The following is a 25,290-nucleotide window of genomic DNA, read 5'->3' as shown; positions in this document are numbered from 1 at the left end:
TCGTGTTTGGATGGCCCTATTCTTCTAATCCGAGTGGTGACCCTACACCCTCTGCCCAGGCAGGCCCTGTTCTTCTGTCCCTGGGGCAGAGAAGACCCATCCCCTTAGCTTTGGGCAGTGGATCTGGCCCCATCCCACTGGCACTTGTGAATGGCAGCCCTACACTCCAGAACTGAGTTGGTAAAGATTGGACTCTTTGAAACCTAGGAGGCCATGGCCCTACTCTCTGAGACCCAGCACACCGTGGTTCCACCCTTTGAGGCCCCAGAGGTCATGGGCCTACTCTTTGAAACCAAGGCAGCTCTGCTTTCTGTGCTCATTGTCTCTTCAGCTTCTGCTTCCTGGTTCCACCCAGGCCGGAGCAGTGTATGCCCTGCTCTGGCAAGTGTTACAAAGCTCTTTAGCTCCACTGATGAGTGCATGGAGGCACCCTACTCTGCCAGTAAACCTCGCCTGGAAGGCACTCAGCTTTCTTGCTCTGTGGGTCAGCAAGCCTAGATCCACCGATAAGTGCACAGAGGTACCCCAGTTCACAAGGAAACCTCCTTCCTGAAGGCACTCAGCTCTCTTGCTCTGTGGGTCAGCTCCTGCACTCTTCTGGTTCTGCTGCTGTTGTTTCTCTGCTGCTGCTTCTGTCTGCGTGCCAGTGTAATAGCTCTCCTTACTTCATTCTGAACCCTCACCAGAATTCCCTTCGATGTCCATAATTCCACCAACAGTCTCTTCAAGGCAATCTAGGCTTTTACTATTAGGCATTTTAACACTTCCAGCCTCTGAAGTAAATGAGAATGAAGAACACCAAAGACACAAGGAAATATTAGCCCAAGAGACAAAAAGGGCCACATAAACCAGAGACTCCATCAGCCTGAGACCAGAAGAACTATATGGTGCCTGGCTACCACCAATGACATGACAGCCCTGACAGGGAACACAACAGAGAGTCCCTGACAGAGCAGGAGAAAAGTGGGGTGCCGAATTCAAATTCACATAAAAAGACCAGAGTTAATGGTCTGACTGAGACTGGAGGGACCCCAGAAGACATGGCCCCTGGACTCTGTTAACCCAAAACTAAAACCGTTCCCAAAACCAACTCCTCAGACAAAGATTAGATGGTACTATAAGACATAAAATAATCCTCATGAAGAGTGTGCTTCTTAGTTCAATTAGATATATGAGATTAAATGTGCAGCTCCTGTCTGGAGGCAAGATGAGAAAGTAGAAAGGGATGGGAGCTGGTTGAATGGACGCAGGAAATCCGGGGTGGAAAGGAGGAGTGTGCTGTCACATTGCAGAGATAGCAACTAGGGTCACGTAATAACGTGTGTATAAATTTTTGTATGAGAAACTAACTTGAGCTGTAAACTTTCACTTAAACAACAATTAAAAAAAAAAAAACTTCCAGCCTCTACCCATTATTCAATTCCAAAACCATTTCCATGTTGTAGGTATCTGTTAGAACAGCACCCCACTCTCAGCACCAAATTCAATTCTGTCTTAGTTATCTAGCACTGCTATAGCAGAAATACCGCAAGTAGATGGCTTCAACAAACGGAAATTTATCCTCTCACAGTTTAGTAGGCTAGAAGTCCAAATTGAGGGTGCCACCTCTAGGGGAAGCCTTTCTCTCTCTCTATCGGCTCTGGGGGAAAGTCCTTACCATCAGTCTTCCCCTGGTCTAGGTAGGAGCTGCTCAGCACAGGGACCCTGGGTCCAAAGGATGCACTCTGCTCCTAGCTCTTCTTTCTTGGTTGTAATGAGGTCCCTCTCTCTCTCTGCCTGCTTCTGTCTTTTATATCTCAAAAGAGATTGACTCAAGATACCTAATCCTCTAGATAGTGCCCTGCCTTGTTAATATCACTGTCTCTAATCCTGCCTTATTAGTATTATAGAGGTTAGGATTTACAACACATAGGAAAATTACATCAGATCACAAAATGGAAGACAGCCACACAACACTAGGAATCATGGCCTAGCCTTGACACACATTTTTGGGAGACACAATTCAATCCATAACCTGGAAAATAAATAACCTGTTGCCATTGAGTCAATTCCAACTCACAGTGACCCTATAGGACAGAGTAGAACTACCCCATAGGGTTTTCAAGGGGTAGCTGGTGGATTCGCAGTGCCGATCTTTTGGTTAGAGGCCAAGCTCTTAACAACACTGCCAAACCAGGGATCCCAGTCTACAGAAGTGGCCTAAAATTGGAGGAACTAGTAAACAAGGAGATTCCTGGACGGCACAAATAGTTTGTGCTTGACAACCAAAAAGTTGGTGGTTGAAACCTACTCAGCCACTCCACAGAAGAAAGGCCTGGCTACCTGCTTCCTTAAAGATTACAGCCGAGAAGACCCTATGGAGCAATTATACTCTATCACATGTGGGGTTGCCATAGATGGAAACTGACTCGGTGGCAATGGGTGTGGATTTTTTTTTTTTTTTTTGGTGGGGTAGCGGGGCTTTAGAAAACAAGAAAAGTGGCCCTAAAAGCCTGGGTCAGAAAGAAAAACTGCGAAATGTGGGCAGGTTACTTTCCTCAGCCCAGGTTCCTCACCTGTAAAATTAGGCCACCAAAATGAATGATCATGGAGGTTCCTTCCAGATTTCACATTCTTTAACTGCCACTTCATGTCCCTTGAGTTTTCTGTTTAATCCATCGTCTACCTTCTTGTGGGACTAGTGGACCGTCTCCCTCACTGGGTATCCCTGTCTCTGCCCCTGACTTCTGGCCCATAGGTTTCTGGCTACGTAAATAAGACAAGTGCCTTTCTATATTCCTGAATGCTCAGACGTGCCATCACATGGAACTGCAGGGAAGAGGAAGAGGCTGGATAATTCTTTGTAGGTGACATCACGGGGAACGATTCAGCCATTCAGTGGCGTGTTGGACTGGACATGGGGGTAGGGTTTAGCGGCATGTATGGGTAGAAAAATAAAGGGTTTCAGTTGTTAACACAGTTAAAAGGTATCAAAGGTGTAAGGTGGCTGCTGAAGCATTGAATTCGACTTCAGGCTGCATATATAGCAGCTTTAGATAAAGGAGGAGGTGACAACCCAGCTCTGCTCTGAGCCAGTCACATGTCTGGAATGTTAGATTTAGTCGGCTTTGCTCTTGCAAAGTGATATGTTGTTGTTGTTAGTTGCCATCACATTAATTCCAACTCATGGCGACCCCGTATGTTAGAGTCAAACTGCTCCCTAGGGTTTCCTTGGCTGTAATCTTAATGAAAGCAGATCACCAGGTCTTTTTTCCGCAGCACGACTGGGTGGGTTCGAATCGCCAACCTTTAGGTTAGCAGTTGCATGTAAACTGTCTGTGCCACCCGTGGACCTCGAAGGAATATATACAAACTAAATTGTGTGACTAAGAAAATGAGAGTACTCAAAGGCCAGTCAGTTAGGGACAGGTGGTGGAAACTACACGAGAGCAATCTGAGTGAGGATATCACTGTCCTCAAGTGTCTGCAGGTCTTGCTATGTAAAAAGGACACAATGTGTTCTAAAAGGCCCTCGCATGTAGAAGCCAGAGGAAAACAGACTTCAACTCAAAGCCAAGCTTCTTAAATCAAACAGTCCAAAGATGGAATTCACAGCCTTAGAAGTTAGTGAATTCCTCCTCCCTTGGAGAAAGGTGAATGGGACTCATATTTGGTGAGTGCCTAGGTACTGAATTACATGCTTGCCATAAATCCTCTCATTCAATCTTCATTAAGAACCAGTGAGAAGACTGGGGTTCAGAGAGGTTAAGCAATTTGCTTAAGGTCACACAGCTACTGTGAAGTTTACTAAACTTTAAAAAGCCCATGTTCTTTCCACACCAACAAGTGCCCTCTAGGCAAGGGTGTTAGCAGAGGGCACTCACTCCTTATTCTCTTTATTACCCATTCCTGAACTCAGGGCTCTCTGCTTCCACATCAGTCTCACAGCCACTTCACTTACCACTGGCATAAGGGGTCCACGAACTTGCAGTGCCCTTCATCCCTGCACAGGCCTGTGCAGGCCAGTCTCATGCCGCAGGGCCTCATTAGCATAAGACAGCAGGACATACACCTGAAGCCCATTTTCAACTGCAGCAGCCAAGGGGGAGCTGCATATTTGTGACATTTGACACCACCCTGCCCCTAAAACAAGGGCTTCACCCACCCACCTACTCCATCTAGTCGCCTATGACAGGGGGCTGGGAATAGGTGGTGCCTCCCAGTCCCTCCAGCCAACAGCACTGGGTGTCCAAGGGCCAGCTGTAATACCTCCCACCACTACACACTCTAGGGGACAGGGACGCCTCCTCCACCCAAGAACCCAGGGGCAGCCATCAGCCCCTGGCCTTGCCCCACACATAGCCCCCTACTGCAGCCAAATACCTGTGCCTACTCCGAACACCCCTGTGCAGCCTTGTCCATCTAGGACTGTAGGTGAGAGTCTGCACCACATACTCAGTGACCAACACCCTGGACACCTGTGCCGCACCCCGACAAGAAAGATGAACAGACTCCTGGGCTCACAATCCTACTAGCTGCTCGGTCCACCTGGAAACAAGAAGTGAGAGCTTCAAAGATGCCAACAACCAAAGTAATTCAATGCTTCTTGATTGCATGTTTGACCAATTTCAGACTACAGAAGTTGGTAAAAATCTTCAATTTCTTCATCTGTGGCATTAGTGGTTGGTGTGTAAATTTGAATAATAGTTGTATTAGCTGATCTTCCTTGTAGGCGTATGGATATTATCCTATTGCTGACAGCGTTATACTTCAGGATAGACCTTGAAATGTTCTTTTTGATGATAAACGTACCACCATTCGTCTTCAATTTGTCATTCCTGACATAGTAGACCACATGATTATCCAATTCAAAATGGCCAATAACCATTCATTTCAGCTCACTAACGCCTAGGATATCGATGTTTATGCATTCCATTGCATTTTTGACAATTTCCAATTTTCCTAGATTCATTCTTTGTACGTTCCATGTTCTGGTTATTAATGTGTATTTGCAGCTGTTTTTCTCATTTTGAGTCGTGCCACAGCAACAAATGAAGGTCCCAGAAGCTTGACTCCATCCACATCATTAAGGTCGACTCTACTCTGAGGAGGCAGCTCTTGCCCAGTCATATTCTGAGTGCCTTCCAACCTGAGGGGCTCATCTTCCAGCACTATATCAGACAATGTTCCGCTGCTGTCCATAAGGTTTTCACTGGCTAATTCTTTTCAGAAGTAGACTGCCTGGTCCTTCATCCTAGTCTGTCTTAGTCTGGGTGACCCTGCTGGTATTTGAATACTGGTGGCATGGCTTCTAGCATCACAACAGCACAAAAGCCCCCACAGTATAAGAAACTGACAGATGCATGGACGTGCATGTTCAAGTTGAAATTGAAGAAAATTAGAACAAGTCCATGGGAGCCAAAGTACAACTTTGAGTATATTCCACCTGAACTTAGAACCATCTTAAGAATAGGTTTGACACACTGAGCACTCATGACCGAAGAGCAGGCAAGCTGTGGAATGACATCAAGGACATCATACGTGATGAAAACAAGAGGTCATAAAAAGACAGGAAAGAAAGGACAAAAATGGATGTCAGAAGAGACTCTGAAACTTGTTTTTGAACATCAAGTGGCGAAAGCAAAAGGAAGAAATGATAAAAGGTCTGAACAGAAGATTTCAAAGGGTGGCTTGAGAAAACAAAGTAAAGTATTATAATGACATGTGCAAAGACCTGGAGATAGAAAACCAGAAGGCAAGAACACTCTCAGCATTTCTCAAGCTGAAACAGCTGAAGAAAAAATTCAAGCCTAGAGCTACAATATCGAAGGATTCTACGAGGAAAAAATTAAATGACACAGGAAGCATCAAAAGAAGATAGAAGGAATACACAGAGTTACTATACCAAAAAGAATTGGTTGATGTTCAGCCATTTCAGGAGGTAGCATACGATCAGGAACTGATGGTACTGAAGGAAGAAATCCAAGCTGCATTGAGATGCTGGCAAAAAACTAGGCTCCAGGAATTGACAGAATATCAATTGGGATGTTTCAAGAAATGGATGAAATGCTGGAAGTGCTCACTCATCTACGTCAGGAAATTTGAATACAACTACCAGGCCAACCAACTGGAAGAGATCCATATTCATGCCTATTCCCAAGAAAGGTGATCCAACAGAATGCAGAAATTATCGAACAATATTATTAATATTACATGCAAGTAAAATTTTGCTGAAGATAATTAAAAAGTGGTTGCAGCAGTATAACAAGAGGGAGCTGCCAGAAATTCAAGCTGGATTCAGAAGAGGATGTGGAACGAGGGATATCATCGCTGATGTCAGATGGATCCTGGCTGAAAGCAGGGAATACCAGAAAGATGTTTACCTGTGTTTTGACTATGTGAAGGCAACTAACTGTGTGGATCATAACAAATTATGGATAACATTGTGAAGAATGGGAAATTCAGAACACTTAATTGTATGCATGATGAACCTGTACATAGATCAAGAGGCAGTGGTTCAAACAGAACAAGGGGAGACTGTGTAGTTTAAAGTCGGGAAAGATATACGTCAGGGTTGTATCCTTTCACCATACCTATTTGATCTGTATGCTGAGCAAATAATCTGCTAAACTGAACTACTGAAGAAGAATGGAGCATCAGGATTGGAGGAAGACTCATTAACAACCTGCGTTATGCAGATGAAACAACCCCACTTACTGGAAGTGAAAAGGACTTGAAGCACTTACTGATGAAGATCAAAAACCATATCCTCCAGTATGGATTACACCTCAACATAAAGAAAACAAAAATCCTCACAACTGGACCAAGAAGCAACAGCATGATAAATGGGTAAAATATTGAAGTTGTCAAGGATTTCATTTTACCTGGATCCACAATTAACACCCATGGAAGGAGCAGTCAAGAAATCAAGACACAATGCATTGGGCAAATCTGCTGCAAAAGGCTTCTTTAAAGTGTTGAAAGGCAAAGATGTTAGTTTGAAAACTATGGTGCGTCTGACCCAAGCCATGGCGTTTTCGATTGCCTCCTATGCATGTGAAAGCTGGATGATGAATAAGGAAGGCTGAAGAAGAATTGGTGCCTTTGAATTGTGGTGTTGACAAATAATGTTGAATATACCGTGGACTGCCAGAAGAACAAACAAATCTGTCTCAGAAGAAGTATGACCAGAATGCTCCTTAGAAGCAAGGATGGTGAGACTATGTCTCAAATACTTTGGACATGTTATCAGGAGGGATCAGTCCCTGCAGAAGGACATCACGCTTGGTAAAGTAGAGGGTCAGCCAAAAAGAGGAAGACCTGCTCAACAAGATGGATTGACACAGTGGCTGCAACAATGGGCTTAAGCATAATGATGATTGTGAGGATGGCACAGGGCTGGGTAGTGTTTCATCCTGTGGTACATAGGGTCACTATGACTCAGAACTGACTCGAAGGCCCCTAACAACAACAACAACATTGAAGCCTGGGAAACAACAGTATCAAATCACATAAAGAAGTAGTAAGTGACCAAAATAAAGAACGAGGAAGCCTTCCAGAAGAAGATAAGGTAATGGAACTACCTGAGAAAGAATTAAAGAAACTAATATATGGATTCCTCCAAGAGATCAGGGAAAATTCAGACCAAGCCATGGATTCCTCCAAGAGATCAGGGAAAATTCAGACCAAGCCAAGGAACACACAGGAAAGGCAATAAAGGAATTCACGAAAACAGTATGAGAATGACAAAATTAACAGGCTGATGAAAGGAAGGACAACACACAACACAGGGTAAGTCAGCACAACTGGACTAAAGCAAAAGCTAAGAAGTTTCCTGAATACATCCAAACAGTTTAAGGGACAGAGTAACTGGGTTGGGGCCTGGGGACCATAGTTTCAGGGGACAGCTAGGTCAACTGGCGTGACAAAGTTTATTAAGAAAATGTTCTACATTCCACTTCGGTGAGTAGCATCTGGGGTATTAAAAGCTTGCGAGCAGCCATCTAAGATGTATCAATTGGTCTCAACCCACTTGGAGCAAAGGAGGTTAAAGAAAACCAAAGACACGAGGAAAATATTAGCCCAAGAGATAAAAGGTCCACATAAACCAGAGACTCCACCAGCCTGAGGCCAGAAGAACTAGATGGTGCCTGACTAGCACCAATGATCGCCCTGATAGAGAACATAAAAGGGCATCCCAGACGAAACAGGAGAAAAGTACAGGGCAGAACTCAAATTCACATAAAAAGACCAGGCTTAAGGGTCTTTCAGAGACTGGAGGAACCTCCAAGACGATGGCACCCAGATGCTCTGATAACCCAGAACTATAAAACAAAATACATGTGAGGATTGTGCTTCTTAGTTCAATCAGATACATGAAACCAAATGGGTGGCTCCTGTCCAGAGGCAGAATGAGAACACAGGAAGGGACAGGAACTGGTTGAATGGATACAACAAATCTGGGGTAGAAAAGGGGAGTGTGCTGTCACATTGTAGGGAATGCAACTAATGTCACATAACAACATGTGCATAAAGTTTTCTATGAGAAATTAACTTGCGCTGTAAACTTTCAACTAAAGCACAGTAAAAAAAAATTTATAGGCTGATAAAAACCACACAGAGAAAGCAACTAGAAATCCAAAAGATTAACAATAAAATTTCAGAAATAGAAGGTCATAGGAGCAGAATTGAGAAAATGGAAGTCAGAATTAGTGAGACTGATGATAAATCCTTTGACACCAATTTATTTGAGGAAAAATCAGAAAAAAAGAATTAAAAAAATGAAGAGAGCCTAAGAATTATGCAGGGCACTACCAAGAGAAAAAACTTAAGTGTGACTGGAGTACCAAAACACGAGGGGGTAACAGAAAACACAGAGAGAATTGTTCAAGATTTCAAGGCAGAAAACTTCCCTGAGATCATGAAAGGTGAGACGATATCTACGCAAGAAGCTCAACGAAGCCTGTACAAGGCAGACCACAAAAGAAAGTCACCAAGATATATCATAACCAGACTTGACGAAACCAAAGACAAAGAATCCTGAGAGTGGCTAAGGATAAACAAAAAGTCACCTACAAAAGAGAACCAATAAGATTAAGCTCTCACTCCTCAGCAGAAACAATGAGGCAAGAAGGCAATGGGATGATACATAAAAAGGCTTGAAGGAAAAAAAAATTGCCAGCCAAGAATTATACATCCAGCAAAACTGTTTCTCAAATACGATGGAGAAATTAGGTCATTCCCAGGTAAAAAGAAGTTAAGGAAATTTGTAGAAACCAAGCTAAAATTACAAGAAATATTAAAGGGAGTCCTCTGGCTAAAGAACCAACAATATCAGACAACAATCCAACACTAGAACAGGACAGATCAACCAGTTATCAACCCAGAGAGAAGATTCACAAAAACGAATCAAAACTAAAAGACTGAAAACAGAGAACCAGAGACTTCAATATGTAAAAGATGACAATATCAAAACAAAGAAGAAAGCATAAACAGTGTATTCATAGAACTTCCATACAGAGAGGAAGCTAAGGGGATATCAAGAAATAAAAGATTGGTTTAAACTTAGAAAAATAGAGATAAATTTCAAGGTAACCACAAAGGAAGTTAACAAACCTACCCATCAAAGTAAAAAAGAAGAAAAACATGAAGACTCAGCAAACACAAAATCAACAATAATGAAAAAGATGAAAAGAAGAAGGATTCATCACAGAAAATTAAGTGGAACAAAAACTGTCACCACCACCAAAAAAAAAAAACTCAAAATGACAGCAGTAAATTCATACCTACCAATAATTAGACTGAAGGTAAATGGACTGAATTAACCAAAAAAGAGACAGAGAGTGGCAGAATGGGTAAAAAAACCACAATCCATCTATATGCTGTCTACGAGAGACACACCTTAGACATAAAAACACTAACAAACTAAAACTCAAAGGATGGAAAAAAATATATCAAGCAAACACCAATCAAAAAAAGAGCAGGAGTAGCAATATCAATCTCTGATAAAACAGACTTTAAAGCAAAATCCACCAAAAAGGATAAGGAGACACTATATAATGATTAAAGGGTCAACACACCAGGAGGATATAACCATAATAAATATATACACACCCAATGACAGGACTCCAAAATACATTAAAAAAAAAAAAAAAAAAAACTCTAACAGCACTGAAAAGAGAAATAGCTCCACAATAATAGTAGGAGACTTCAACACACCATTTTCGGTTAAGTACCAAACATCTAGAAAGAAACTCAATAAAGATACGGAAAATCTAAATGCCACAATGAATCAACCTGACCTCAAAGACATATACAGAACACTCCACCCAACAGCAGAAAAGTATACTTGCTTTTCCAAAGCACATGGAACATTCTTCAGAACAGACCACATTTTAGGCCACAAAGCAAGCCTTAACAGACTCCAAAACATAGAAATATTACAAAGCATCTTTTCTGACTGTAAAGTCATAAAGATAGAAATCAATAACATAAACAGCAAGGAAGAAAAATCAAATACACGGAAACTGAGCAATGCCTTGCTCAAAAGCTAACAGGTTATAGAAGAAATCAAGGATGGAATAAAGAAATTCATAGAATCAAATGCAAATGAAAACACATCTTACAAAACCTTTGGGACACAGCAAAAGCAGTGCTTAGAGGTCAATTTAAAGCAATAAATGCATATATCCAAAAAGAAGAAAGGGCCAAAATCAAAACATTAACCTTACAACCGGAACAAATAGGAAGAGAACTGCAAAAGAAGCCCTTAGACAACAGAAGAAAGGAAATAATAAAGATTAGAGCAGAAATAAATGAAATAGAGAATAGAAAACAATTAATAGAGTCAACAAGACCAAAAGTTGTTTCCTTGAAACGATAAAATTGACAAACCACTGGCCAAACTGACAAATGAAAAACAGGAGAGGAAGCAAATAACCCCAATATGAAATGAAATGGGTGATATCACAATAGACCCAACTGAAATAAAAGGGATCATAACAGAATACTACGAAAAATTGTTCTCCAACAAATTTGAAAACCTAGAGGAAATGGAAAAATTTCTAGAAACACACTACCTACCTAGACTAATGCAAACTGAGGTAGGACAACTAAATAAGGCCATAACAAAGGAAGAGATTGAAGAGGTGATAAAAAAAACTCCCAACAAAAAAAGCCCTGGCCCAGACGGCTTCCCTAGAGAATTCAACCAAACTTTCAGAGAAGAGTTAACACCAGTACTACTAATTATATTTCAGAGCTTAGTAAAGGAAGCAGTACTCCCAAGCTCATTCTACGAAGCCAGCATAACCCTGATATCAAAACCAGGCAAAGACACCACAAAAAAAGAAAATTGCTGACCAATATCCCTCATGAACATGAACACAAAAACCCTTGACAAAATTGTAGCCGGTAGAATTCAACAGCATATCAAAAAAATAATTCATCACGACCAACTGGAATTCACACCAGGTATGCAGGGATGGTTTAACATTAGAAATTCAATCAACATAATCCATCACATAAATAAAGCAAATATAAGAACCACATGATTCTATTAATCAATGCAAAAAAGGCATTTGACAAAGTCCAACACCCATTCATGATAAAAACTCTCAGCAAAATAGCAATAGAGTGGAAATTCCTCGACATAATAAAGGGCATTTATACAAAGCCAATAGCCAACATCTTTCTAAATGGAGAGAGACTGAAAGTATTCCCCTGGAGAACGGGAACCAGACAAGGATGCCCTTTAACACCGCCCTTATTCAACATGTGCAGGAGGTCCTAGCCAGAGCAATAAGGCAAGAAAAAGAAATAAAGTGCATCCAGATTGGTAAGGAAGAAGTAAAAGTATCTCTATTTGCAGACGGCATGATCTTAAACACAGAAAACCCTAAAGAATCCTCAAGAAAACTACTGAAACTAATAGAAGAGTTCAGCAGAGTATCAGGATATCAGAAAAACATACAAAAATCAGTTGGATTCCTCTACACCGACAAAGAGAACTTTGAAAAGGAAATCGCCAAAGCAATACTCTTTACAACAGCCCCCAAGAAGATAAAGTACTTAGAAATAAATCTAACCAGAGACGTAAAACACCTACACAAAGAAAACTACAAAACACTACTGCAAGAAACCAAGAGACCTACATCGGTGCAAAAACGTATCACGCTCATAGATAGGAAGCCTCAACATTCTGAAAATGTCAATTATACCCAAAGCAATCTAAATGCAACCCTGATTCAAATCCCAAAGACATTTTTTAACAAGATGGAGAAACAAATCACCAACTTCATATGGAAAGGGAACAGGCCCCAGGTAAGTAAAGCATTACTGAAGAAGAACAAAGTGGGAGGCCTCACACTACCTGATTTTAGAACCTACCTCCATGGTAGTCAAAAAAGTGTGGTACTAGTACAACAACAGACACATAGACTAATGGGACAGAACAGAGAACCCAGGTGTAAATCTACCAGCAGCTGATATTTGACAAAGGCCCAAAGTTCATTATATGGGGAAAAGACAGTCTCTTTAACAAATGGTGGATATCCATCTGTAAAAAAATGAAACAGGACCCATATCTCACACAATACTCAAAAACTAACTCAAATTGGATCAAAGACCTAAATATAAAATCTAAAATGATAAAGATTATTAAAAAAAATAGGTATAACACTAAAAAAAAAAAAACTAGGGGCCCTAATCCATGGCATAAACAATATTCAAACCCTAACTGACAATGCACAAATACCAGAAGGGAAACTAGGTAACTGGGAGCTTCTAAAAATCGAACACTTACGTTCATCAAAAGACTTCACCAAAAAAGTGAAAAGAGAGACTACAGTCCAGGAAAAAAAATTTGGCTACGATACATCGATAAGGGTCTAATCTCTAAAATCTACAAATGCTGCAACACTTCAAAAACAAAAAGGCAAATAATCCAGTTTAAAAAATGGACAAAGGATATGAACAGGCACTTCAACAAAGGAGACATTCAGGTGGCTAATAGATACATGAGGAAATGCCTATGATCATTAGCCATCAGAGAAATGCCACGTCAAAACTACATTGAGATACCATCTCACCCCAGCAAGGCTGGCACTAATCCAAAAAACACAAAATAACAAATGTTGGAGAGGTTGTGGAGAGACTGGAATTCTTAAGGACTCCTGGTGGGATTGTAAAAATGACTTTGGAAAACGATATGGCACTTCTTTAAAAAGCTAGAAATAGAAGTACTATACAATACAGAATTCCCGCTCCTAGGAACAACCTGAGAGAAATAAGAGCCGTCACAAGAATAAATATGCACACCCATGTTCATTGTAGCACTATAGCAAAAAGATGAAAACAACCTAAATGCCCATCATCACAGATGGATAAACAAATTATGGTACATACACACAATGGAACACTATGCAATTATAAAGAACAACGCTGAATCTGCAAAATGTCTCACAACATGGATGAATCTGGAGGGCATTATGCTGAGTGAAATAAGTCAGTCACAAAGGGACAAATATTGTATGAGACTGCTATTATAAGAACTCAAGAAAAGGTTTAAACACAGAAAAAAGCATTCTTCAATGGTTATGAGAGTGGGGAGGGAGAGGGACAGGAAATCACCAACTAGATAGTAGCCAAGGATCAACTTCCGTGAAGGGAAGGACAACACACAATACAGGGGAAGTCAGCACAATGGACCAAAGCAAAAGCTAAGAAATTTCCTGGACACATCCAAACACTTTGAGGGACAAAGCAGCTGAGGCTGGGGCCTGGGGACCATAGTTTCAGGGGACATCTAGGTCAACTGGCATAATATAGATTATAAAGAAAATGTTCTGATCTCACTTTGGCCTGTGGTCTCAGAAGCATGCAAGTGGCCATCTTAAAAAAAAAAAAAAAGTGTCCATATAAGATACATCAACTGGTCCCATCCAAGGTGGAGCAAAGGAGAATGAAAAAAAAAACAAAGACACAAGGAAAATACTAGCCCAAAGGACAAAAGGACCAAATGAACCAGAGACTCCACCAGCCTGAGACCAGAAGAAAGATGGTGCCCTGCCACCACCAATGACCTCCCTAACAGGGAACACAACAGACAGTCCGGGCAGAACAGGATAAAAATGTAGAACAGAAGTCAAGTTCACGTAAAAAGACCAGGCTTAATGGCCTGACAGAGACTGGAGGTTCCCAGGAAACTAGGACTCCCAGATGCACTGTTAACCAAGAACTGAAACTGTTCCCTTCAGACAAAGATTAGACAGGACTACAAAATAAAAAATAATACACGTGAGGAGTGTGCTTCTTAGTTCAAGCAGATATACGAGACCAAATGGGCACCTCCCGTCTAAAAGCAGGATGAGAAGGCAGGAAGGGACAGGAACTGGTTGAATGGAAACAGGGAACCTTGAGTGGAAAGGAGTGTGCTGTCCCATGGTGAGAACTGCTACCAATGTCACAAAATGATATGCGTATAAATTTTTGAATGAGACATTAACTTGAGGTGTAAACTTTCACCTAAAGCACAGTAAAAAGAAAAAGAAGATATTACCCAGTCCTCAGAACTTACAAATTCTACGTCAGACAAGTGAAAGGAGGGTGAATCAGGGTGTATGTTAACGAAACAGGTCAGACTTTACTCCTCAGCCTCATTGAAGTCGCATGAGGCTGAGTGTTTTTAGCAAACAGTTTACACCCAACTACAAACCTAAAGGTTGGCAGTTTGAACCCACCCAGCAGTGTCACAGAAGAAAGGCCTGGCAGTCTGCTTCTGTTAGTATTACAGCCAAGAAAACCCTGTGGAGCAGTTCTAGTCTGTAACAGGTGGAGCCACTATGAGTCAGAATCAACATAACAGCGAAGAGTTCGGTTTTGGTTTACTCCACCAAAAATCTACCCCCAGCTTCTCCCACAGTTAAAGGCAGTTGTGCATTTAAAATGAACCTGTTCACAGGCACAAGTAATCTTAGACTTACCTGCCCTGTCCTAGGCTTCCTGAACCTCTCAGAGCCTCGGTTGCCTCATCTGTAAAATGGGATGCTTATATGTATCTCATACGGCTATTAAAGGGGGATTAAATGAAATAGTACTGTTCTCCTCCGTAGAGGAGCCATGTTGTTGTTGTTAGTTGCCATCGAGTCGATTTTGACTCATGGCAACCCCATGTGTGCACAGCAGAACTGCTCCGTTGGGTTTTCAAGGCTGCGATCTTTCAGAAGCAGATTGCCAGGCCTGTCTTTCATGGTGCCCCTGGGTGGGTTCAAATCACCAACCTTTTGGCTAGTAGTCAAGCACTTAACAATATGTGACACTCTGGAATCCCGAGAAGAGACACAGAGGAAGAAAAACAAAGCAAGTGACGAACAGACAGTATGAAGGGTGATTCAACATAGGAGTTCCTGACAGAGATGGGCAGGAATGCCTTCTCCTCCACCATAACGCTCCCCAGCATCCTGGTCAGAGCTGACTTCTCTTGGAGGTGGTGTTATATTGGGTAAAGGAAATATGAAGTAATAAACCCAGTGCCGTCGAGTCGAATATGAAGTAATAGGCCTAAAAATTACCTTGTGTGAGGGGGGCTCATACTGATTCCAAATCCCGCATGTCTTTGGAAAATCCTCAAAAAAAAGGAAGTACATGGGTTACAGTATACTTATTGGTCCATGAGTGTGTTTTTAGCAATGTGTCTTAATTATTTGAGAAAGCAAATTTACTTTTCAGCAATCATATTCAGTTTTCTAAAAGATGACTTCTAAAACATTTAAAAAGCACTAGGAACTGAGAAGACTGGATGCTCTTATCATGTGTAGTCCCTAGGCACAAGGTTCTGAGTTCTGTATGAAACCTTGTCCTATTTGCCTCCCCTTAGGTGACAGCCAGGTGACCAAGGCAGTGAAGGAAATGGCAGTGCTGTCTTGTGATTACAACATTCCCACTCCTCAGCTGACGAATTTTCGAATTTACTGGCAAAAGAATAATGAAGTGGTACTTACTATCATATCCGGGAAGGTATCGGTGTGGCCCAAGTACAAGAACCGGACCTTGGTGGACATCTCCAATAACCTTTCCGTCGTCATCCTGGCTCTGCGCCTGTCGGACAAGGGCACGTACACCTGCATCGTTCAGAAGACTGACAATGGCGTTTACAGGCGGGAACATCTAGCTTTGGTGAAGTTATCCATCAGAGGTTGGTGAAGCGTTTTGATTTATTCTAGGTTGGCAGACTCTTAATGCCCTTAAAGACATGTTCCCATTGAGTTGGGTGGAAATTTTACCAAAGAGCAACGTATTGCAATTCATTTTCTAGGGTGAGTAAGATTCTAGTTTCACGTAAGCCCGAATTGATTTCTCCAAATACCCTGGAAGTATGTTATTGCACATTTCTTGCACTTTGACAGTCCAAGTCCGTGATGATCATGCTGAGGCGCTGTAATGCCCTGAAGTGCCTTCTGAATCACAAGAGGACACATCTGACTTGATGCAGCTGGACTATCAACTACATATGATCTAGTAATAGATTCCTGTGAAAGTAGGTTGAAAGGGATAAGAGAAATGCAGGCATAAATACTTCCCAAATAGTATTTGACTGCCTGTTACTATGGCTACTGTATTACTATATTCTGATATTTTCAAATTGATAATTTATTGTATATTTGCAGCTTTCACCTGTCAGAACTGGCTGCATAATTTATGCCTGCCCCAAGGAAGAAAACAAATTCATGACTCAAAGCCCCGTTTGGGCAAGTCTTTCTAATTGTAGGTAGGAAGGATATTTGACCTTTTTCGATCCACAATCTACCTCCTAGGATTGCTGTGAAGATAAATGAGGTAACATCCAGGCCTAACAGATAGAAAGAGCTCAATAAATGTTACCTATTATTTTTCTTTCTACCACTTACAAATGCAAGTATATGCCAACATTTATTCTCATGAACCTCCTTCTTCAGCTTTCTGTAAAAGGTGGCCCTCTTATCTCCATCAAAAGTGGGAAGAGATTTACATAACCCATTTACATTTAGTCTTTGTACTGTAAATTCGTTAGTCTTTGCACTGTAAATTAGTATTAATAAGAAATATAGCTGTAAAAAAAAAACAAACCCAGTGCCGTCGAGTCGATTCCGACTCATAAGGACCCTATAGGACAGAGTAGAATACAGCTGCAAACATCCATTAATAATCAGAATGTGGAAGGTATGAAGTATGAACCAAGGAAAACTGCTAGTTGTCAAAAATGAAATGGAACACTTGAAGATGGATATCCTAGGCATTAGTGAGCTGAAATGGACTGGTACCGGCCATTCTGAATCAAACAATCATAGGGTCTACCGTACCAAGAAAGATAAATTGAAGATGAACGGCATCACATTCATTGTTAAAAAGAACATTTCGAGATCTATCCTTAAGTATAACACTGTCAGTGATAGGATAATATCCATACGCCTACGAGGAATACCACTGAATATAGCTATTATTCAAATTTACACACCAACCACTAATGCCAAAGATGAAGAAATTGAAGATTTTTACCAGTTTCTGCAGTCTGAAATTGATCAAACATGCAATCAGGAAGCATTGATTATTACCATATTTTTACAAAAATAACACCTGCCTTCTACGTTTGTTTGCCAACTGCACCCTCCCACGTGAGGTATTTTTGTAAGAGCCACTATGCCATTTTTTTTTTTTTACATGTTGGTGTAAAAAAAATTTAGCACAGCCCGCTTATGAAAATACTTTGAAGGGAGAGGGTGAAGTTGGCAAACAAATGTAGAAGGGCTGCATTACTTGCATAAAAATACAGCATTGGTGATTGGAATGGGAAAGTTGGGAACAAAAAAGAAGAATCAGTAGTTGGAAAACAGGGCCTTGGCGATAGAAATGACACGGGAGATTGCATGATAGAATTGTGCAATACCAATGACTTCTTCATTGGAAATACCATTTTTCAATAACATAAACAGTGACTGTACACGTGGACCCCACTGGATGGAATACACAGGAATCAAATTGACTAAATCTATGGAAATTGGAGAAGCTCAATACACCTATCCCTCACTTATCAACTATCTGGTTATCCAACATTTCATATTTAAGACAATAGTAAAAAATCCACTATCCAACTCTTTTGCTGGTTAAAAACACATGGCTGGCAGTAACGAACACCAAGGTGCAAGGTGAGAGTAACGCTGGCTGTGACGGTTAAGGTTATGTGTCAACTGACTGGGCCATGATTCTCAGTGGTTTGGCTGTTATATACCGATGGAATTCGGCAGTTGTGTAATAATATAGTCATCTTCCATTTCGTGATCTGATGTGGTCACCCTCTATTTCCTCATAATGCTGATTTTCTCATAACGACCTGGTTTTTGGAAATTAACCATATTGATAAGTGAAGACTGGGTATATCATCAGTCAGAACAAGGCCAGGAGAAAACCGAAGAACAGTCCATCAATTGCTCATATGCAAGTTCAAGCAGAAGCTGAAGAAAATTAAAACAAGTCCATGAGAGCCAAAGTACGACCTTGAGTATATTCCACGTGAATTTAGAGACCATCTTAAGAATAGATTTGATACATTTAACACTAAAGACAGGAGACCAGACGAGTTGTGGGATGGCATTAAGGACGCCACACATGAAGAAAGCAAACGGTCATTAGAAAGACAGAAAAGAAAAAAAAGTACCAAAACAAATGTCAGAAGAGACTCTGAAATTTGCCCTTGAACTTAGAGTAGCCAAGCAAAAGGGAGAACTGATGAAGTAAAAGCTGAACAGGAGATTTCAAAGGGTAGCTTGAGAAGACAAAGTACCATAATGAAATGTGCAAAGACCTGGAGTTAGAAAACCAAAAGGGAAGAAAATGCTCAGCATTTCTCAAGCTAAAAGAACTGAAGAAAAAATTCAAGCTTTCAGTTGAAATACTGAAGGATTCTACGGGCAAAAAATAGAATGATGTAGGAAGCATCAAAAGAAGATACAAGATGTAAGGAGTACACAGAGTCACTGTACAGAAAAGAACTGGTCGATGTTCAGCCATTTTAGGAGGTAGCATGTGCTCAAGGGCCAATGAAGATGAAGAAATTGAAGATTTTTACCAACTTCTGCAGTCTAAAATTGATCAAGCTGCACTGAAGGCACTGACGAAAAATAAGCCTTCAGGAATTGATGTAATACCACTTGAGATGTTTCAACAAATTGATGAAATGCTAGAAGTGTTCACTCATCTATGCTAAGAAATTTGGAAGAAAGCTACCTGGCTAACTGGCTGGAAGAGATCCATATATGTGCCTATACCAAAGAAAGGCGATCCAACAGAATGCAGAAATTGTCAAACAATATCATTAATATCACATGCAAGTAAAAGTATGCCGAAGATAATTGAAAAATGGTTGCAGCAGTATATCAACAGGGAACTGCCAGAAATTCAAGTTGGATTCAGAAGAAGACATGGAATGAGGGATATCATTGCTGACGTCAGGTGATTCCTGGCTGAAAGCAGACAATACCAGAAAGATGCTTACCTATGTTTTATTGACCATGCAAAGGCATTCAACTGTGTGGATCATAAGAAATTATGGATAACATTGTGAAGAATGGAAATTCCAGAACACTAAATTGTGCTCATGTGGAACCTGCACATAGACCAAGAGACAGTCGTTCAAACAGAACAAGAAACAAGGGGATACTGCATGGCTTAAAATCAAGAAAGGTGTGTATCAGGGTTGTATCCTTTCACCATACTTCTTCAATCTGTATGCTGAGCAAATAATTTGAGAAGCTGGACTATATGAAGAAGGTAGCATCAAGATTAGAGGAAGACTCATTAACAACCTGCAATATGCAGATGATACAACCTTGCTTGCTGAAAGTGAAGAGGACTTAAAGGACTTACTGATGAAAATCAGAGACTATAGCCTTCAGTACGGATTACACCTCAACAGAGAGAAAACAAAAATCCTCCCAACTAGACCAATAAGCAACATCATGATAAATGGAGAAAATATTGAAGTTGTCACGGATTTCATTTTACTTGGATCCACAATCAACACCCATGGAAGCAGCAGTCAAGAAATCAAACGACTATTGCATTTGGCAGATCTACTGCAAAAGACCTCTTTAAAGTGTTAAAAAGCAAAGATATCACCTTGAGGATTGTCATGGATCGAATCGTGTCTCCCCAAAATATGCGTCATGGCCAAGATTTCCAGTATTGTGTGATTATCCTCCATCTTGTGATGTGCTGTAAACCCTAACCTCTGCCCTTCAATGAGGCAGGATGAGGTACTTAGAGAGGATCAGGTTATGTTTGTTATGCTAATGAAGCAGCATTAGGGTGGGATGCATCGACCTTACTTAAGTCACCACCCTTATTCAAGTCACAGTCCTAATCTGGTGTAAGGGGAGTTCCCCTGGAATGTGGCCTGCATCGCCTTTTATCTTACAAGAGATAAATGGAGAGAAAATCAAGCAAAGATGGAGGGATCTCCTACCACCAGGGAAGAATAGCCTGGAGCGTACTTCGTGTCCTGAGCTGAAACCCTTCTAGACCCTGGGGAAAACTGATGCCAAGACATATGGAGATCTCCAAGGAATGCCAGGCCCACAGATGAAGAAAAGAGACAAGCGCTTTCCCCCAGAGCCTACAGAGAGAGAAAGCCTTTCCCTAGAGCTGGCACCCTGAATTTGGACTCTAGGGTCCTAAACTGTGAGAGAATAAATTTCTGTCTGTTAAAGCCATCTACTTGTGGTATTTCTGTTATAGCAGCACTAGATAACTAAGACAAGGACTAAGGTGTGCCTGACCCAAGCCATGGTATTTTCAATCATCTCATATGCATACAAAAGCTGGACAATGAGTAAGGAAGACCAAAGAAGAATTGATGCACTTGTATTACGATGTTGGTAAAGAATACTGAACGTACCATGGACTGCAAGAAGAACAAATCTGTCTTGGAAGAAGTACAGCTAGAATGCTCCTTAGAAGGGAGGATGGCAAAACTCCGTCTCATGTACTCTGGACACATTATCAGGTAGGACAGTCTCTGGAGAAGGACATCATGCTTGGTAAAGGAGAATCAAAAAGAGGAAGTCTCTCAACGAGATGGATTCACACAGTGGCTGCAACAAGGAACTCAAACATAGCAACAACTGTGAGGATAGCACAGGACCAGGCAGTGTTTCGTTCTGTTGTACACAGGGTCGCTATGAGTTGGAACCAATTTGATGGTACCTAACAACAACAACACTAATGACTTCTGGGAAAACGAAAATTATATCTCATTTTATCATTCTTATCAGATAAGTTATTACAAATATGAACCCAAATATGTGTGTGTGTGTTTATATGTGTGTACACCCAGTCCTCACTTAGCAACATGGCTGGATTCCAAAGACCAGGTCATTATACGAAAATCAGTGTTATAAGGAAATGGTGGATGACCACATCAGATCACAAAACAGAGGATGACTACATCATTACATAACCACCAAATTACACCATTACATAACTACCAAATAACATCATTATATAACTGCCCAACCACTGAGAAACATGGCCCAGCCAAGTCAACACATAACCTTAACCACCACAGCCAGTGTTACTCTTGCCTTGAACCTTGGCATTTGTTACTGCCAGACGTACATTGTTAATGTGCAAAATAGTTGGATAGTAGTTTTTTTGTTATTGTCATAAATGCAAAATGTCTGATAATGAGATAGTTGATAAGTGAGGAGTAGGTATATGTACACACAGATATGCAACTATACGTTAAAATATTCTTGTTCTTTCTTCAGCCGACTTCCACGATCCTATTATAACTGACTTGGGAAGCCCATCTGCTGGCATTAAAAAGATACTTTGTTCAACCTCTGGAGGTTTTCCAGAGCCTCACCTCTCCTGGTTAGAAAATGGAGAAGAATTAAATGGGATGAACCTTACAGTTTCCCAAGATCCCGAAACTGAACTCTATGCTATCAGCAGTGAACTTCATTTCAATCTGACAAGAAACCATACCTTTGTTTGTCTTATCAAGTATGGAGACCAAGAAGTATCACAGACCTTCCCCTGGATAATACGTAAGTGACAAAGTTTCTACTGTATAGAATCTAAGAAGAAACTAACTTAGCCAGATAGATTTTAGACTTGTGTGCATTGACTCTGATAGCATTTTTAGACCCCAAAATAAAATGATACTAAAGTGCTGTTGAGTCTTATTAAGGTCACCGTACAAAGGCGTGGCTATAATATTACTAGACTAACTTTACTGTGGAAACCTTGGTGGCATAGTGGTTAAGAGCTACAGCACAGAATGGGTATCAGGCAGTCGGAAACACATGAGAGCTGACACTATTCTTTTTCCCTCCACAGCCACGCCTTCTCCTCCTGTTGAACCATTCCCACTCTGGGTCATTATCCTCATCACAATCATTGGGATTTGTGGGATCATTGTATCAATCATGTGCTGCCGGAACCACAGTAAGTACTATTGTGCTATGACCACAATCTCACGTTCTGGAAGCCAAACTCCTATCGCTATAGTTCAGCCTCTCTCTGCAGTTTTAGCCGATTCTGTTCTCATGTTTGAAGCAACGTCTACGGAAACTTTAGTGTCTCCCTTCACTCGTCTCAGCAGGCTCTGTTCGTTCACTGAACAAACCTTTCTTGGACACCTGCTACGTGCCTGGCCCTCTACTAGGCACTGGAGTCGCAAAGATGGGGCGTCACTACCCTCGAGACACATTCTAGTTTTGTCGATTTATATTCCCCTAGCTTTATAATATTTTCCTGGAGACACTGAGCATTACTAACTGATTTGAAGACATTTCCGATGCTAAGAGATATTCTAACCTTTGATTTGGGGTTGGAAAAAAGATAGAATGACAAGGTATGGAGAGCAAGAATGATTTTATTTGAAGGGACTAAGATGCACTAATGAAGTTGAGAAACTACATGGTTTTCTCATTTCTTTGAATGAGAGATCAGGAGTGGTTGAGGAGAGGAGAGATTTGTAGGATGTCTTTCCTTATGAATTTAAATCCGTGGACTCGGACGTATGCTAACTTGGATTTCTGCAATTAAAGTGGAAGTAGAACTGCTAGGCCAGAGGTAAGGCCAAAATCGCTGTGAAGGTACACCAACCCTTCTTGGAGTAGAAATCACATACACTGAGCAAATGAAAATGGGAGACCAACATTTGTAACTCCTCAACCTTCAGCAAACAAAAAATCAAAGCTCAGTGAAGGCACTAGAGACGCTTTGCTGTGAACAATTCACCTTCGTGGTAGGATGAAGGGGTTTGGTGGGCTCAAAGATGTTTCTAATTCGGACTGTCCAGCCTTGACCCTCTAGTTCTGGGTTTCTCAACCTTAGCACTATTGACATTTTGAGCAGAGTAACTCTTCATTTTAGGGAGCTGTTCTGTGCATTGTAGGATGTTTTGCAGCAAAAAAAAAAAAAAATTTTTTTTTTTTTTTAGCTTCTACCCACTGAATGTCAGTAGCACCCTGTCCCAGTTGTGATAATCGAAAATGTCTCTCCAAACCAAATCAAAAAACCAAACTTGTTGCTGTCGAGTCAACTTGGACTCATAGCGACCCTATAGGACAGAGTAGAACTGCCCCATAGGGTTTCCAAGGAGCAGTTGGTGGATTCGAACTGCCAACCTTTTGGTCAGCAGCCAACAGCTTAGCCACTGAGCCACTAGGGCCCTATTGTTAAATGTTCCCTGGGGGTAAATCGCCCCGAATTAAACCTCTAATTCTAGATTCTAACCTATTCTAAGCCAGTCTAAAGGCTTGCTGAAATATATGGGCATGATTTAAAGAAAACTCACCTATCATTTTTATTTTAGTTTGCGTTTATCTCAGAAGACCTGCCACAAGACGTAGAGGGAGCATCTGAAGGTAGTCTCCTCCCGCCTCCTTGTCTATCAATGTGAAAGATAAGTGGGATTGTGTGGAGCCTGAGGCACAATCTTCTCTTCCTTTCAGTACCAAATTTAAAACTTTGACCCCCTACCCCACCTTCTCAAAAAACCTCGTTCAGATTACTCCAAACAGATACACGGTGCTTGGTATTCCTCTCCTTTCTCCCCACATACAATTTGCTTATTGCAATCTCTTCCTTTGCTGTGCCATTCTGCCATCTTGAAATGTTCTCCTCTTGTCAGCCAGTTCAGTGTCTTTCATTATCCATAAAACTCTGAGTTCATCTTGAAGGAATCTTCCAAGGCTAACTCCTTATCCAATCGTTTCTTTTTCTGTGTATCCCCCGGGACTGATGGGGACAGATTATGGTTGCTTATGGGTCACTGGGTACTAACACTGTAACATCCTTCTCAGTCTCTCTACTTCCTGCCCACAGAGTCATCCTACCATCCCAAACCCAGAGTCAAATTTCACAGAGTATTACATTTGTCATGTCATTTTTCCACTCAAAAACTGAGAAGGGACTGTAATGCCTACAGGAAAATTTTTCAAGCTGTAACTTTCCACATTCCAGCTCATCTCTTCAGTCTAAACATCCTCAGTTCTTTAATTGTTCTTCACATGGCCTGGTTGCCAGATGTCACATATAAACACACTAGATGTCAACAAATTGGAGTCCAAGGCTTTAGATTTGGTCTGACTCAGCAAACAAAGGCATAACTACTTCCTGGGATCTAGAATGTTCTTTCTGTTAAAGCAGCCTTACATAGCATTAGCTTTTGTCATAACCATACTGTTAACTTATATCAACTTTGTGTTCTAAAATCACCAGGTGCTTCCACATAAGAGAAGCATTGAAACATTGGAATCCAAGAAACTGATGAGAGGCCCAGCGTGGTTGTCGCCTCCATAAAGGGTTCAGTTCTGACTTTTGAAGGTTGGGGTGACACCAGAACGAGCATAGCTGCCTTTAAATACGAAGGAAAAGGAAAAAAATGATACCTAAGATTTACGCAACAGTTTACATTTTACAAAAGCATTATCTATTTTAATCTTATAATCTATGAGCAAGATCTTCCTATCTCCATTTTATAGGAGAGAAACCTGAGGCTCCCAGAGGTTGAGGGATTTGCTTGAGGTCATGCAGATAAGGAGCCAAACAGGACTCAAGCTGGACATCAAGCTCAGGACACCCACTCGTTCCACCACAGCAGCCTATACATATGTTCCTCGAAACAATCTCCCAACTTCCTGTCCTGCTTTTTTCATTTCAACTTTATTACTCCTCAGCACTCCCTTCCTAGGATGTCTCCCTGAGTTCTGTGATTACCTGGAATTTCCCTCCAAAAGTTCTTCTGTTCATTCTGCCGATACTACACAA

The 25,290-nt window shown here is 41.1% G+C and overlaps 1 protein-coding gene across 1 annotated transcript in view; it reads left to right on the top strand.

Moving 5' to 3' along the window:
• Positions 1-25,290, top strand: part of CD80 (CD80 molecule) — a 55,197-nt gene that overhangs the window by 17,606 nt on the left and 12,301 nt on the right. Inside the window, exons 3-6 of the mRNA XM_023551759.2 lie at positions 15,854-16,171; positions 21,777-22,058; positions 22,351-22,458; positions 23,834-23,885. Of these exons, the coding sequence (XP_023407527.1) occupies positions 15,854-16,171; positions 21,777-22,058; positions 22,351-22,458; positions 23,834-23,883 (758 nt within the window). The 3' untranslated portion in view covers positions 23,884-23,885. The remainder of the gene's footprint in view (positions 1-15,853; positions 16,172-21,776; positions 22,059-22,350; positions 22,459-23,833; positions 23,886-25,290) is intronic.

The sequence above is a fragment of the Loxodonta africana genome, chromosome 1 (assembly GCF_030014295.1).
Source record: "Loxodonta africana isolate mLoxAfr1 chromosome 1, mLoxAfr1.hap2, whole genome shotgun sequence".
NCBI classification, from domain to species: Eukaryota; Metazoa; Chordata; class Mammalia; order Proboscidea; family Elephantidae; genus Loxodonta; species Loxodonta africana.
This window is presented reverse-complemented; position numbering and strand designations above follow the sequence as displayed.